General features: G+C 41.2%; 1 protein-coding gene across 1 annotated transcript in view; it reads left to right on the forward strand.

The window, feature by feature from the left end:
* Focad (focadhesin) overlaps window positions 1-14,736 on the forward strand; it is a 286,698-nt gene that overhangs the window by 270,525 nt on the left and 1,437 nt on the right. Inside the window, exons 40-45 of the mRNA XM_036178561.1 lie at window positions 3,760-4,020; window positions 4,699-4,788; window positions 7,202-7,379; window positions 8,872-8,969; window positions 10,924-11,175; window positions 12,784-12,859. Coding sequence (XP_036034454.1) covers window positions 3,760-4,020; window positions 4,699-4,788; window positions 7,202-7,379; window positions 8,872-8,969; window positions 10,924-11,175; window positions 12,784-12,859 — 955 coding nt within the window. The remainder of the gene's footprint in view (window positions 1-3,759; window positions 4,021-4,698; window positions 4,789-7,201; window positions 7,380-8,871; window positions 8,970-10,923; window positions 11,176-12,783; window positions 12,860-14,736) is intronic.

Below are 14,736 nucleotides of genomic sequence, written 5' to 3' on the forward strand. Positions count from 1 at the left end.
TTAAGAGAGAGACAAATCTATCTGTGCTGAACACCTCTTGTATGTATTGCTTCCTCCCTTTCTTGGAGTAGGGTACAATTAAGGTGAATTTTGAAAGCCTGGTAGGATCTGGGTCAGCATTCAAAGAGAGACACTGGGGAGGGAGTTAGAGGAATGAACATCTCTGCTTGAGTATTCAGCATGAACAAACTAATGAGGTAGAAGAGACCCTTTCATTTTGTGTCTGTGAGCATGTTCCAGACATTGGCCAAAGGTGCATAAGAATGGAGGAAGTGTTTAGAGACATATAGTAAGGAAGAATTTTGAGTCTATCTGCTGCAGAATAAAAGAGATATTCCATAATTTCCTGAAGCTCTAACTTGATCGTCAGTACATGATCATCATGTTGAGTTCTATCTGTGGTCTGGCTTTCGTTTTCTCAAGTAGTACAAGATTCTCTTACAGCCTCAATGTCTTGGCTGTAGTTCTGACTCTGCATTGTTTTTGTGTTTAGTCTTTCTTATTCCGCACGAGGGTCTTTAGTTGGAGATGTGTGTTAATGAAGTTTGCACCTTTTTCTCTATCACCATCCCTCCCACTTGTACTCTGGTGGTTTTCATCTAGCTCTCACTTGCTGTGTACCTGGTTCTTGCTAACACTCAATCCGTGTTATAGACATCAGCTTTAATGTCCAATGTCCGGCAGCTCATTTTAAAAGTTAGCATTATTGAGGTGTAATTTATATATCCTAAAAGTGGCTAGTTTAGTGGTAAACTTTGGTGAGTTTTAGTACATCTCCATGAATATTCACATCACTCAACACAACTAAAAATTGGGCCCAGTTTTAGTCAGTCTCTACTCTCATCTGAGACTTAAGCTACCAATAATGTACTGTCTATAATTTTGCCTGTGTGTAATAGTGTATATGTATATACATATTTATGTGTGTACACGTGCACGGGATATGTAGAGTATGTGGGGGTGGGGGTCAAAAGTCAGTGTTGTCCATCTTCTTTAATTGCATTCCTCTTATTTTTGAGACAAGGTCTCTCACTGAACCTGGAGCTCTCTAATTACTGGCTAGCCAGCAAGCCCTAGGATCCTATTCTCTCTGTTTCCCCAGCACTGGGATTACAGGAAAACTACCATGCTTTTTCACATGGGTGCTGGAGATTGAAAGTGCGTACACAACAAGAACTTTACCAACTGAGGCATCTCCTCAGACCCTAGTTTTGTCCTTTGTAGGAGGCCAGCTCCAACCTTTCAAAGGGTTCTTGGGGGGAGGAGTGAGGAATGAAGAAGTATTAGATAAAAATATAGTTCTAGACAGAGAGAAAGACAGAGACACAGGATAGCTTTGGGGAGACCCTGGGTCAATACTCAGTTGCCTTGACTTTATTCATGATGGGATTTTTATACATCAGCAAGGGGAGGGGCAAAAGACACCCCTCCCCCTTCAAGGTTGAGGTGTAAAGTACCAACAAGTGTAGACCCTTCAAAACACCTGGTAACCACACCGTTGGCCAAATCATCCCATTATGTAGCCCTGCTGGGTAAAGCAAGCTCAGACTTTCTGACCTTGAGTAGCCTTACTAGGGAGCCTCTGTGGACCCCCATAGTCCCTCTTTTCCTCTTCCATTATTTCATTAGTTCTTTGAGAATTTTGTACAATGTGCTGTGATCATATTAAACCCCTCCCCAGCTCTTCCATACCTACCTCCTTCCCTACTGACCCAGCTTTATGTCCCTTTTCTTTTTTCTTTTTAGTCCATCAAGAGCAATTTATGCTGCCCAGATACTCTTAGGTGTGTGACTCTCCACTGGAGTAGAGTATCCCTACCATGAGTCACATTCATAAAGAAAGCTGACTCTTTCCAGAAGCTGTCAGTTACCAATGGCTCCTAAGCTAGGGATGGAGCTTTCTTACCATCTCTCCCCTCCTCTCCATGCTGGGATTTGGTCTGGTTTGAACTTATGCAGGTCTTGTGAATGCTGTCACAATTGCTGTGAGTTGATATATGCAGCTAACCTGTACATTTAAACTTCACATAAATTTTAGGAATTCTTTAGCACAGAATCCTATTATGAAGCTTTGGTCCTGGGAAGTTTGTTTTATTATTTCTACTTTATAGATTGATAAACTGAGACATGCGTTTTGAGCAAAGTTTGCATATGGTAATATGTGGGAAGCCAGTGTATGGCTGACTCCAAAGCTTTGTGCCACGAACTCTTTCTTCCCATTTAATCGAATGTCTAACAGCCTATTCTGTTAACCTTAGACTTTTCTTTTCATTCCTGTAGGGTCTGCCGTTTCTGATTTAGACCTGTTCAGCTCTTGGCATCTGTTTTGATTGTGGATATATGTTGTTAATCATTGTTAAAATGATCTGAGCTGGAATAGTCTTGAAGATGTGTACTTTAGAAAACTCATGTCACCTTAATGGATCTATTGGAAAGATTTTACTTTTTTTTTTCCTAGCCTGCTTCTTCTAGACTTGTTGTCCATTAGTATCAAACTTGTGTATCTAAGAATGTTTAAGTGCATGTGACTGCTTATAGTTAGTACTGACTCTTGACTTGACTTTCATGTACACTGAGATGCCCTGGTAAGGCCCACATGCTCAGTGGGTGGCTCTTTGATCAGAAGTGGCTCAGCACGCCAGTTCCCCTTATTGCTTACCTGATTTTCCTCAGAAGGATATAATAATATCAGATGCTTTGTTCCATAGATTTTTCAGAAGATGAACTTCCCACCTTTGGCCTCCACATGTACATCCATACAGTGCACACAAACCACAAAAACAACCAAAAATCCTGAAGTGCAACTATGACATACTTTCAGAAGTAGCATTTTATTCCCATCTCTGAAAAGATCTAAGGTTTAAGTTAAGCAGAATAGTTGAGTGGATTGACAGCTTCTCTTGCTGGAGAATTCAGGTTTTTTTTTTTGTTTTTTTTTTTTTGAGTTGAGGATCGAACCCAGGGCCTTGCACTTGCTAGACAAGCGCTCTACCACTGAGCTAAATCCCCAACCCAAGAATTCAGTTTTAAAACTGAATTGGAGGAGCTGGGGAAATGGATCAGTTGGTAAAATGTTTGCAGTGTAAGCATAAGGACCTAAGTTTGGATCTCCAGCTCTCCAGCATCCATGTAAAGGTTGGGTGTGTTGTGTGTATGTGAAACAGTAGTGCTGGGGAAATGGAGACAGGGATCCATGAAGCTCATTGGCCAGCCAGCCTATCCATTTGGTGATATTGGCTTTCCAACTCTGTGTTCAGTGAGAAACCCTGTTTCAAACAATAAGATGGAGGATTGAAGAAGACACCTTCAGTTGACCACTAGCTTCCTCGAACTCTCCAGCACACACCTGCACACATGAACACCAGCACCCACATATGTGTGCAGAAACATATACAAACACCACATACAGAAAAGCCAGAACAATTAGAAAAGATTAGAATAGCAACTGTCACGTACGTTCAGAAGTAGCATTTTGTTCCCATCTCAGAAAGGGTTTAAGCTATTTGATGATTCAGTTGAGTGGACTGACAGATCCTACATGTACACATGAGTCACCGTGGATCAGAAGTAACTGAAACAGCTATATACATTAAGAGTTGTTACCCTTTGGACTGTGAAGCCATGGGAAAATAAGGCAGAAAGAAGTAACCCACAGTTTTCCATCTGTCTTTTCTCCAACTCAGTGATGACCTAGAGCCTCGGAGCACCACAAACTCAGACTGCCTTGTTTATGTCTGACCTCTTCTGTTTCTCTTCCAGCTGAGTACCAAGAAATACCTCCTGGTGTCTATGCCTCTGTGGGTAAAGCATGTCTCTGACGAACAGATCCAAGGTTTTGTTGAAAACCTAATAGTGGCAGTTTTTAAAGCAGCTTCCCCACCTAGCCATCCCGAGTTGTGCCCAAGTGCCTTACAGGGTCTGAGCCAGGCCATGAAACTGCCCAGCCCTTCCCACCACCTCTGGAGTCTGCTCTGTGATGCTACTGGGAGAATTTTTGACCTTCTGCCAAATAGGATTCGGGTAAAGCACAAAAATATTTACATTCCTGACAGTTTATGCTGGGGCTTCTTTAAAGCCATTTTGGCAAAGCAGGCTGGGAATGTTTGAAGAATATGGGTGGGAAGACTAGCAAGAAATACCCACATTCTTCACTGGGAGTGTGTTTGTTTCCAAGATCTAAATGGAGGTTGAGTATTAGAACCAAGTTTTGAGCAAGCTTCGAGGTGATTTAACCAGTGCTGTACCAGATACCTGCCAGAGATGAGTAAGCACAGAAATCCCTACCCAGTGCACTTGACAACACTCTTTTTTATCATATCTGTCATGAGCTATTACTTTAGTATCATTTATTCACCACTGTCTTATTTATCACTTTCTATCCTATGGCCTCATGCCAGCCCTTCCCCTCCCACTACAAACCTCTGCACTGAAGTTTCACAACAAGGTTCAGATCTGCTTACAATAAAGGACTTCTGATAGGGAGAGAAAAGAACGACAGCCAAGCAAACACAGAACAATGGAGAAGACATTTTTCAATTGTGAAAAGACTGACTGTGTGTTTTGGTTTGGTAACATTAGAATCTCATCAGCAACTGTTACTGGGAATAAACAAGTCTAATAAATTCATCAGAATATTAATAGACTTGATATTACTGTCTTACATTGTATTTTGACATGTTTGAGTTTTATCTTTGTCAGAGAAGTGATCTCGAGCTGTACATCAGTGTAGCCAAGTGCCTCTCGGAGATGACTGATGAAGGTGCCAACCAGCTTTCCCGGATTACCCAGGTAACAATGTGTCCATCTATGCATATTTTCACTATTGAGGCAGAGATTCCACTTGAAGAGTTGTTTACAATATCCTTTTGGTCTAATGTGGTTTTACATCAAACTTGTTACTAGATAACTTTAGGGAGCTGACTTTTTCCTTCACTTGGCAGATTTGGTAGGCAGCCTGGTGTGATCAGTGTTTAAAATAAGAATAGGACAATGTCTTCAAGGTAATACCCACAAAAGGGGAATATTCTAATATTCTGACCAAAGAACTTGCTGGTATGTTGAAGGCATAAACAAATAGTTCTTTTCTTACTTCTTCTTATTCTTTATTCTTTTTTAATTGTGTGTTTTGTTTTTTTTTTGGTACCCAATACTATCCTTTTGTAATGCAGAAGGGTAATCATTTGAAAAATACTATTAGTCCTGACATAATTGACAAGTAGCCCCCAGACCCAGTCACCTAATGAAGTAAATACAAAATGCTTTGTGTTGGAGTTGGAGTTCCAAGTAATCATCAAACACTTTGGCATAAATACATTCCAATTGGTGTACTGATTTGAATAGCACCTTTCATACCATGTAGTACCATGAGCCCCTTATCCCCAGTTGCTGGTAATTACCTTGTCCTTATACAGTTTGCTTATTCAGTTAGGTCCTTGAATATTTGTGGTTTTCAGCCTGGGGTCTCTGGGCCTGGTGCTGATTAGAAATGGGAATTCTCAAGTCCCACTTGAGAACATTGGACCTAGTAGTCTATATTTGGATAGTCTCTCCAACCAGGCAATTCTGGTACATCCTAAGGTTGAGAACCGCTATTCCAGAGTGTTTGGCTCTCAGCATTTTGGAGATTAGCTTATTTTAAGCAGAGAGAAGCAGTTCATGGAAGTGGTAAGAATGAGTCAAGATTTTTACTGCTGTTGATGAGATCCAGATTTGCAGCTTGTGAACAGTGTGATCTTGGTCAAGTTTTATAACCTCTTGGTTTCCCTGTCTGTAAAATGGGTACAATTTTTCTTAGGGTTGTCTAGAGAGTTAGATGACCTATTCCATAATAAGTACTTGGAACAGTACTAGCTCAATGCAAGAACTCAGTAATTACTTAGCACCACAGTCTTCCTTGATATGCACCAAAAGTCATCAACTGGTAGTTCCTTCGAAATAGTTTTCAGTTCTCCAGAACCATGCCAAGGAAGTTTGCCCACTCTGACATTAAAATCCAATGGTTTGTTTTGAATGTCAGCTCTTTGATAGATATATGATTTTCTAATACTGTACACTGGTCATTTGGAAACTGCTGGCTTGTCAAGTTTTGAAGGCCTTCCAAATGTTGGCATATTTTATTATATAATATTAAAACATATTTGTTGTGATCCTCAGAAGTCTTATCCGAAAAGCAATCTACACACTGGGAAGTTGTCAAGCTCAAAAAAGTAGACAATTTTTTTTCTGAAAATCTAATTTTTATTAGATGATATAAATTTAATTATTGGCAACAAATATTATGAAGTATTTTTCTTGGTGTGATGGGCTTATTTCTTCAAGTTTTTGATAAAATAGTCTGTATAATAGGCAGTTAAAATAGCCATAGTTTGCCATTATTTTTTCAAAGAAGTAGTGTCCCATATATAGAACAATTTTAGTTCTCAACTCCACCTTACCAGTGGTTTCCTTGACATAAGTATGAAACTGGGGTATACAGCTGAATCCCTTATGCATATTTCCCTGGCTTGTTTTTTATTATTTACATTAAGTATAACTGCATCTCAATTTCTTTGTTTTGTGTGTAGAGGTGTTTTATCTGCATGTATATCTGTGTATTATGTGCATTCCTGGTACCCATGGAGGTCAGAAGACAGTGTCACATCCCCTAGGGCTGGAGATATAGATGGTCATAAACCACCATATGGGTGTTGGGAATTGCACTGTTGTCCTGGAAGAGTAGCAAATGCTTTTAAACACTGAGCCACCTCTCTTGTCCCTTATAAATGGATTTTTAAAAAATTAAGTGGCATTAAAAATGCAGTGGATACTAAAATAGTTTGGTGGACTTAGAAAATAGTCTTGACTTCACAGAACCTCTCAAAGGGTATTGGGATCCCCAGGATTCTGGGTCAGATTTTGAAAACTGCTGTACTAATACATATTAAGTGTTTAGACTGGTATTTGGAACATGGTGAACATAGCATGTGTTATGTTACTATTGTGTATGCTTACTTGCCAACCTCTGAACATATTCATAGTTTTCATGAAAAAACAAATGTGACACTTCGGCCTCTGTTGCATGTACAGGCAGCTAGGCTCTGCTACAGGAAATGCAGGATAGCTCTAGTGCTTGGGGAAATAGCATCAAGCTTACTCTTCCTGATTGCCTTTGCCTTGCATTTCTGTTGGTTTACTAATGACTGAACAATCCCTCCCCACACAGGACAACATAGAAAAGGCTGCCTTTGTCAAACTGTACTTAGTCTCTCAAGGACGACTCCCCTTGATGAGCCTCACTGACCTGATCACTGCTGCTGTGCAGCACCAGGAGAAAGAGGTTCTGGCCTGGATGATTCTGCATGGCTTATACCAGGCACGCATTGTGAGCCATGCCAACACAGGTGAGGACACAAACAGTGGCCTGCTGTCTCTCTCCAGTTACACATGTCTCCTCAACTTAAAAGCTAACTTGTGTGCTCAGGGCTCATGATGTGAAATTCCTAGATAATCAATAAAAACGTTATGGATTAAAAAAAAAAAACAAAAAACAAAAAACCCTAGCTTGTTTGCTGATGCGGGACTGGTCTTACCCCAGATGAATGAATAGTGTCTTCAATGGATGGTAAGCTGTAGCTCACACCATCTATTTCTTGGATATAGGAATGAGTTCTTTTGAGGATTTTCATATTATTTTTGTTCCTTTAGACTAAGTCCTGAACCTGTGGGTTGCAACCCCTGTACAGGGGTCGAATGCCCCTTTCACAGGGGTCACATATCATATAGCCTGCATATCAGATATTTATATTACAATTCATAACAGTATCAAAATGACAGTCATGAAGTAACAGTGAAAAGAATGTTATAGTTGGGGGTCACCACAACATGAGGAACTGTATTCCAGGGTCACAGTGTTAGGAAGGTTGAGAACCTCTGCTCTAGGCCCTCATGAATACAAACACTAAGTTGCTTCTGTCAGTTTTACTTTAGCTTTCCAAACACACAGATGGAAATTGATTCTGCCACCCCGAAACCATTTTCTGTCACCAGGCAGATGGCAGACTTCTGATTACTGCTGTATTGAGCACAGGAAAGACTGTATAATAGCTAACGACCTGTAGCAGGAATCTTAGAAGGTCTTATTAATAAAATGAAACCTGGAGCCAGGTACTGGGGTGAATACTGGAAGATCAGAGAAGCAGAACAAACCACAGCTACCTCACCTCATCAGTTCCTCAGCTGATCCTGTTTCCTCAGACTGGAAGCTTCTGAGCCCTCATCCAGAATGAATCTCAGCTGAACTGTGTTGCTCAAAGCCTAAAGCTTAACCTGCCGAAAGCTTAACTAGCTTAGTTCCTGGTCCTCAGGCCTTATATACCTTTCTGCTTTCTGCCATCACTCCCTGGGATTAAAGGTGTGAGTCTCCATGCCTGGCTGTTTCCAATGTGGCCTTGAACTCACAGAGATCCAGAGGGATTTCTGTCTCTGGAATGCTAGGATTAAAGGTGTGAGTGCCACCATTTTCTAGCCTCTGTATCTAGTGGCTGTTCTAGTCTCTGACCCCAGATAAGTTTATTAGGGTGCACAATATTTTGGGGAACACAATATCACCACAATTAACGAGATTCAGCATTACTGCCTAGTTTCTGTCCAGACCTCTCCTGATGTGTTCAGTTTTCAGAGAAAAACCTCCAATAAGTGTGTTCTATCACTAGTGAGCAAGGGGGGCTTAAAGAAGGATTCACTTAAACATAAAGGCTAAAGTAGTTTCCTGATGTTAATAGTGTAAACTTTATCGTGGGCAGCGACACTCAGGGACTGCATCTTAGAGCTGTCTAAGGAATTCTGAGCACTCGTGCTGCCTCGGTTGTGATGGTCATTGCTGGTCTGTTTCAGGTGTGTTGAAGAGAATGGAGTGGCTCTTGGAATTGATGGGTTATATGAGAAACCTTGCCCACCAGCCAGCAGCTGTTCAGAGTGTGGCTCTTGATGAGGTACACAGCGAAGTGGTGGGCTTACCTTAAAATGTAAAATTTATCATTTCTTTCCCAAAAGAAGACTCCATGGCTGTCTTTACTGCTGTAACAAATGCCTGAGGTCATCAGCTTACAAAGTGAAGACATTCATTTGATTCACACTTTGGGTGTTCTAGCCCAGGATCCGTTGACCCCGTAGCTTTGGACTGTGCTGAAGTGGCAGGTCAGGGAAGGAGTGTGCGTCTGAGCCAGATCCAAGACCCATCCCATAGTTCTTTTCAGATCAAACCCCCCCCATCCAAAAAGGAATCTCCCCTAGCTACTACCTCCTACAGGGTCTACTGCTTCCCAGTAGTGTCACCCTGGGGACTATGCCTGGAAGCCATGGCCTTTGGGGTGATCTGAGATCCAAAATTAAACACACTTTCACAGTGTTTCTCCTTTTTATTATGAGAAACACTGGCAATGCCTCTTGCTGTGGTTTTGGAGGTTCTCAGGACTTTCTTTTGAGGATTTTTCCCCCCAAGACAGGGTTTCACTGTGTAGCTCTGGCTGTCCTGGAACTCACTCTGTAGTCCAGCCTGGCCCTGAACTCAGAGATCCACCTGCCTCTGTCTCTGAAGTGATGAGACTAAAGGCATGCACCACCACCACACCCTGGCAAGAAATACTTTTAACAAAACATGTTCTTTGACGCATAGGACTCAAAGAACGTTAGTTAGAGAGGGAACCTAGGGTCCTCATACAGAATGTATGGAATTGTCAGGCTCAGGCCTCTTCTCTGGCTCACATGTAACTAAAAATGCCTAGAATAAAGATGAAGTGTGTGCAGATCACATGTGTGTCAACACCTGCATGCTACACGTGGAGAGAGTTTTCGTCATATCTGCACCGTGACCTATAATACCCCCAAGGAAAAGGCCTCTTGTAATGGGTGGCTGTAAGAACACCCAATAATACAAACACAGTTCTTTCCTACTTTTTAAAAAATTTTCTTTGTAGGCATTCTTCCTGGTTGAGTATAATTTTCATAGCCTGATACATTCTTTGAAATTCTGTACCATTTGTGTAAAGAGTTGTGTCTCTTTTTGCAGTTATTAATTTTGTTTGTTTGTTTTGCTTTTTGAGACAGGGTTTCTCTGTGTAGCCCTGGCTGTCCTGGAACTCTCTTTGTAGACCAGGCTGACCTTGAAACTCATAGAAATCCATCTGCTTCTGCCTCCCAAGTGCTAAGATTAAAGGCATGTGCCACCTGAAGTTGTTAAATTTTTAATTCATCAGTTGGGATCTTAAGAGACCGGAAAATACTTTTTAAAAAAAAACTTTTTCAACTAATGCAGTCTCTTTTTTTCCCCTGACTTCCTGAGCTTTTATTAACTCTGTTTTCTTACAAAAATCTCAAATCACTTAGCATGCAAATTAGCTGGAAAAGTATAATTGAAATCACAGTAATTCAGCATCTTGGAAGTGTTTCCATTACCATGTCTAAAACCTTTTATAAGTATCTAATGTAGTCTGAAGGATGGATGGATTCCAGACAGATTTTTTTTAATGCCTAAAGATAAACTTTTTATTGTTTAAAAATAAAATCAGATGTTTTATATTTTTAAAAATCAGTTTTGTGCATATAACAAATACCTTTCTTAGTTTATTTATGTCTTTAAAACATCAGAAAAAGGAAGAGTATTTAGATCTTGATATGATTAAGAATAAATTTTATTTCTCTTGAAACGTTGGAGGAATAATCCAGCCTAACAGAAGGGAGAATCAGGAACCTTCTCAAGCACAGTGGCAGGGAGGCCCCTCAGTCGGCCTGGAACTGAGTTTGCCGTTCACATAGTTCCTCTTCTGGGGCAGCAGGAGTGGTAAGAGGCAGAAAGACGGCCTTGCATCACGGTGGAGGCTGTGCTTGTGAGCTTGTGTCACTTTGAATAGAACCTATGATCTCATGCCACTTCTACTTTCTTGACAGGCTTTGGACTTCTTGCTGCTGATATTTGCAGCTACTGTGGTGGCTTGGGCAGACCATGAGGCCCCACTTCTCCTTGGCCTCAGTGCCAGTTGGTTGTCATTGCCTCGGGAGAATGGGCCTGGTGGGCCAGCAGCAGCCTTGCTTGGCAAGAGTCCGATGCATAGAGTCACTGTGCAAGAGGTTCTCACTCTCCTTCCCAGTAGCATGCTATTGCTGCTACAGAAAGAGCCGTGGAAAGAACAGACCCAGAAGGTGAGGGGTGGCAGCCACCTGCTTAGCAGGGCAGGCAGGCTTTTGTCTCCAGCAGTTGCTGCTATGGGATGGAAGTGGGAATTAAACGAAGCTTGGATCACACCAAAGGCTTTCCTACTCAGCCCCGAGTATCACTCTTATGCCATGTCCTAGAGGCTGAGGCCTGCCCAGGCTCATGGTATCTGTTGTCTAGAAACAGCACTGACGGCAGCAACAACTCGTCTATGGTGAGGGCGAGGCAGAGATGAAGCTTGTATCTTCATTCACTTGTTGAGGGCACATGTGCTCTTGGTCCTGGGTGGAAGGGATACGTTTTACCTCCAAGCCTTGAAGTCAGGACACATAGGCAGACAAACTCAAGATTGGGGATGGTATGCTGTGTTGGGATATGAGGTAAGAAGTAAGAGAGGGACGTGGGCTCATGTCCAGGGGTGGCTCAGACAATGTTCTAGAAGTGTAGGTCTGGAATCTTACTGTAACACAGTAAAGGGTCCACCTGGCTTACTCTATCTCACAGAGCCACTGTGTGTACCTGGCGTAGCTGGCCTGCTCTAAAGCTTGAACAGGGTTTTGTTACAGCCTGACACCCTTGCCCCTGACCTCAGGAAAGCCTATGTTATAGGAAGCACTTTGGGGTTTAGTCCTCAATTGTGCAAACTTAGCAAAACACATGGAAATATTGTCTCCTTTCCTTGGCTTTATCTGGCTCCATCCTGTCTTTAATATAGCCAATTGGAAGATTCTTCTTTGAATCCCATTTAATCAAAACTGGATTTTTATGATGTTGAAAGCTTTAAACTAGTAATTTGTTGCTTATTCTTGAAATATGAAGATTAATCCTTAAAAAACATTCTGAACCGTGAACCCGGCTTAGCTACACCTAACCCCACTGATTGTCTCAGCTGAAGGGCTTTTCACAATTAAGTCAGATAAGAATTAGGAGGCTGTCCCAAGCTTTGCATTTTATGTTCAGCTTTTAACCCAAATAAATGTAGCCTCCTCTGTTATTTCCAGACTGGGACACTGTTCACTTTGGATATGGGATAGACATCTTAAATTGATTATATATTTGTAGTGACTATTAATCTACTAGTAAGTTACTAAACAAACTGAGGAAGGAAAATTTACAGGCCTATTATCCTTGACCAAAATGCATATGGAACCAGTGAGAGATAGCATGATATAGAGAAAATAGCTTTGCAGCCACGTATAGCTAGGCTCAAATCTTGACCCTGCTGTTCAGAGGGATGTGACTTAGGCAAGGTCACTGACCTCTCTGAGCCTCTCAGAGTGACTAGAGATAATGTTAATGATAAATTGAAGTGCTCTGGGCCCATAGCTAGCTTACTCTGTCTGCACTAGGTCTTTGCATGTTCACTAGGGGAAGTGGGTTAGACTTCGTAAGGCCTTTTGATTTGAGAGCTGTGTCGCCTCTGCACTCCTCCGTCCTTTAAGTTATTCTAACACCCATCTCATTTCTACTTGTCCAGCCTCAGCAGGAATTGCTGAAAGGCTGTTGCCCTTCTCCTGTATGCAGGCCCAAGAGACCGGCTGAGCTCTTGCAGATGGTGGCATTTACTTCACTGACCATGTTCTTTTTCACCCTAGTTCATTGACTGGCTATTTAGTGTCATGGAAATTCCTAATGAAGCCTTTGCAGCAAAGTCCAAGGATCTTTTGAAAGGTATTACTTCATGCTTTATGCCTAACATGGTGGCTGTGATGTGGAAGAGCATAATTGGTCACATGGTTTCAAAGTGTCCCTAATGTGGCATTGCAAATCAGAAAAATGGATTTAAAAGGAGGACCAGTGCTTTTAAACATAACTTTTAGAGAAATGGTATTAGGTATTTTATTATAATGGTAAAATAATTAAAATTTGCAAAATTCTGAAAAATAAAAATACAGCAAACAGAAATTCAGAGTTCTGGAGACAGTTTTGATGGTTTTCCTAAGTTTTTCTCCATCCTGTGTATGAGGACTCTTTTAGTATATTTGTAATGTGAAACTACTGGAAAAGTACACATAGACAGTTCTGATTTCACCTTTCATGTTTTAACATTATTTTTAAATCCTAGAACACATTCTTATACTAGCTTCCAGTATTAGTTGATGCTGCTTAGTATTTTGCCATGGGAACTAATCATTGCCCATGCTATCAAGCACTACCAGAGTTTTCATGGTTTCATACTTCTCCATGGCACATTATGACTGTAGGAAACCCCAAATGTGGAAGATCTTTCTGAAAGTTTTGTAGAGTCTTAAACTCATGTTTTGGGACTCAGGGTTCTGAAGCCAGTGGCTACTGCAGTGTCCTTTGCATGTCATAAGACATTGATTGCACTGAGAACTGCCATTCCACTGGCCTAACCTGTGATGATTTATCTATCTTGGAGTCATAGTATGATGCATATTTTACTTTAAAGAAGGTGTAATATTTTTATTACTAAGCAGCCAAGAATTCTGGTGAATGGGAAGCATGTAGATGGGGGTCAGTGCCTGAATGTGGTTCTAATACAGCGTAGAGCTTCATTGGGAATCAGGGCTGTGATTAAGATGTTTTCACTTTATCCATTCCTAGGGACTTGCTGGTAAGACTCTCTTTGTGTGCTGCAGGGAGCTTGGGCTGGTGATGGTTTCAAACATGTGTTATCTTCAGTTCCAAAGCTAACAACTGATATCAATGAAGAAAACAATCACTTGGCTTAAGGAATCCCACCTTTACTAGACTACAGTGTCATTGGCTTCCTAGAATGACCTGGGTTTCCTACATTCCTTCACATTCTTTTATTTGACATAATATTTGAATATATTCATATTCTAGACTAGGACAAGAAATATGTAATAGTTACTAAAAGATATTATTCAGAATTTCTCCACTTTAAATTTCTCCTTGGGTCATATAACACAGTAGGAAATACATGCATTATAAATACATGTCCAAATAAAATTTAGCGTGGTACACTTGCATCATTGAGCACAAGAACTCAGCCTTATGATAGGTGTGGCGTTTTCTCTTTAATTAAGCATTTAATGGAGTTAATCGTGTTCGTGTCTAAAAGAACACAAATTTAAAGTAAATTATTATAGAGGTAATATATTCATGTAAATAGTAATGGCATTAAAAAAATTAATATCCACCTGGGACCTGGCTGAGGATCTCTGCATCCACTTCCATCAGTTATTGGATGAGAGTTCCAGCACGACTGTTAAGGTGTTTGGCCATCTGATCACCAGACTAGGTCAGTTCAGGCTTTCTCTCGACCATTGCCAGCAGTCTACTGAGGATATATCATTGTGGATTTCTGGGGACCTCTCCAGCACTCTGCCTATTCCTGTTCTCATGTGGTCTTCATTTATCATGGTCTGTTATTCCTTGTTCTCCCTTTCTGTTCTTGATCCAGCTGGGATCTCCTGCTCCCCTAAGCTTTCTTTCCCTCAAACCTTGCCCTTCATTACTCCCACTGTCATCCAGGTTGTTCATGTAGATCTCATCCATTTTTCTGTCATTGGGTGATCTCTGTATCTTTCCTAGGGTCCCGTTTTCTAGGTAGCCTCCCT

Source organism: Onychomys torridus, chromosome 2, assembly GCF_903995425.1.
Source record: "Onychomys torridus chromosome 2, mOncTor1.1, whole genome shotgun sequence".
Lineage (NCBI taxonomy): Eukaryota > Metazoa > Chordata > Mammalia > Rodentia > Cricetidae > Onychomys > Onychomys torridus.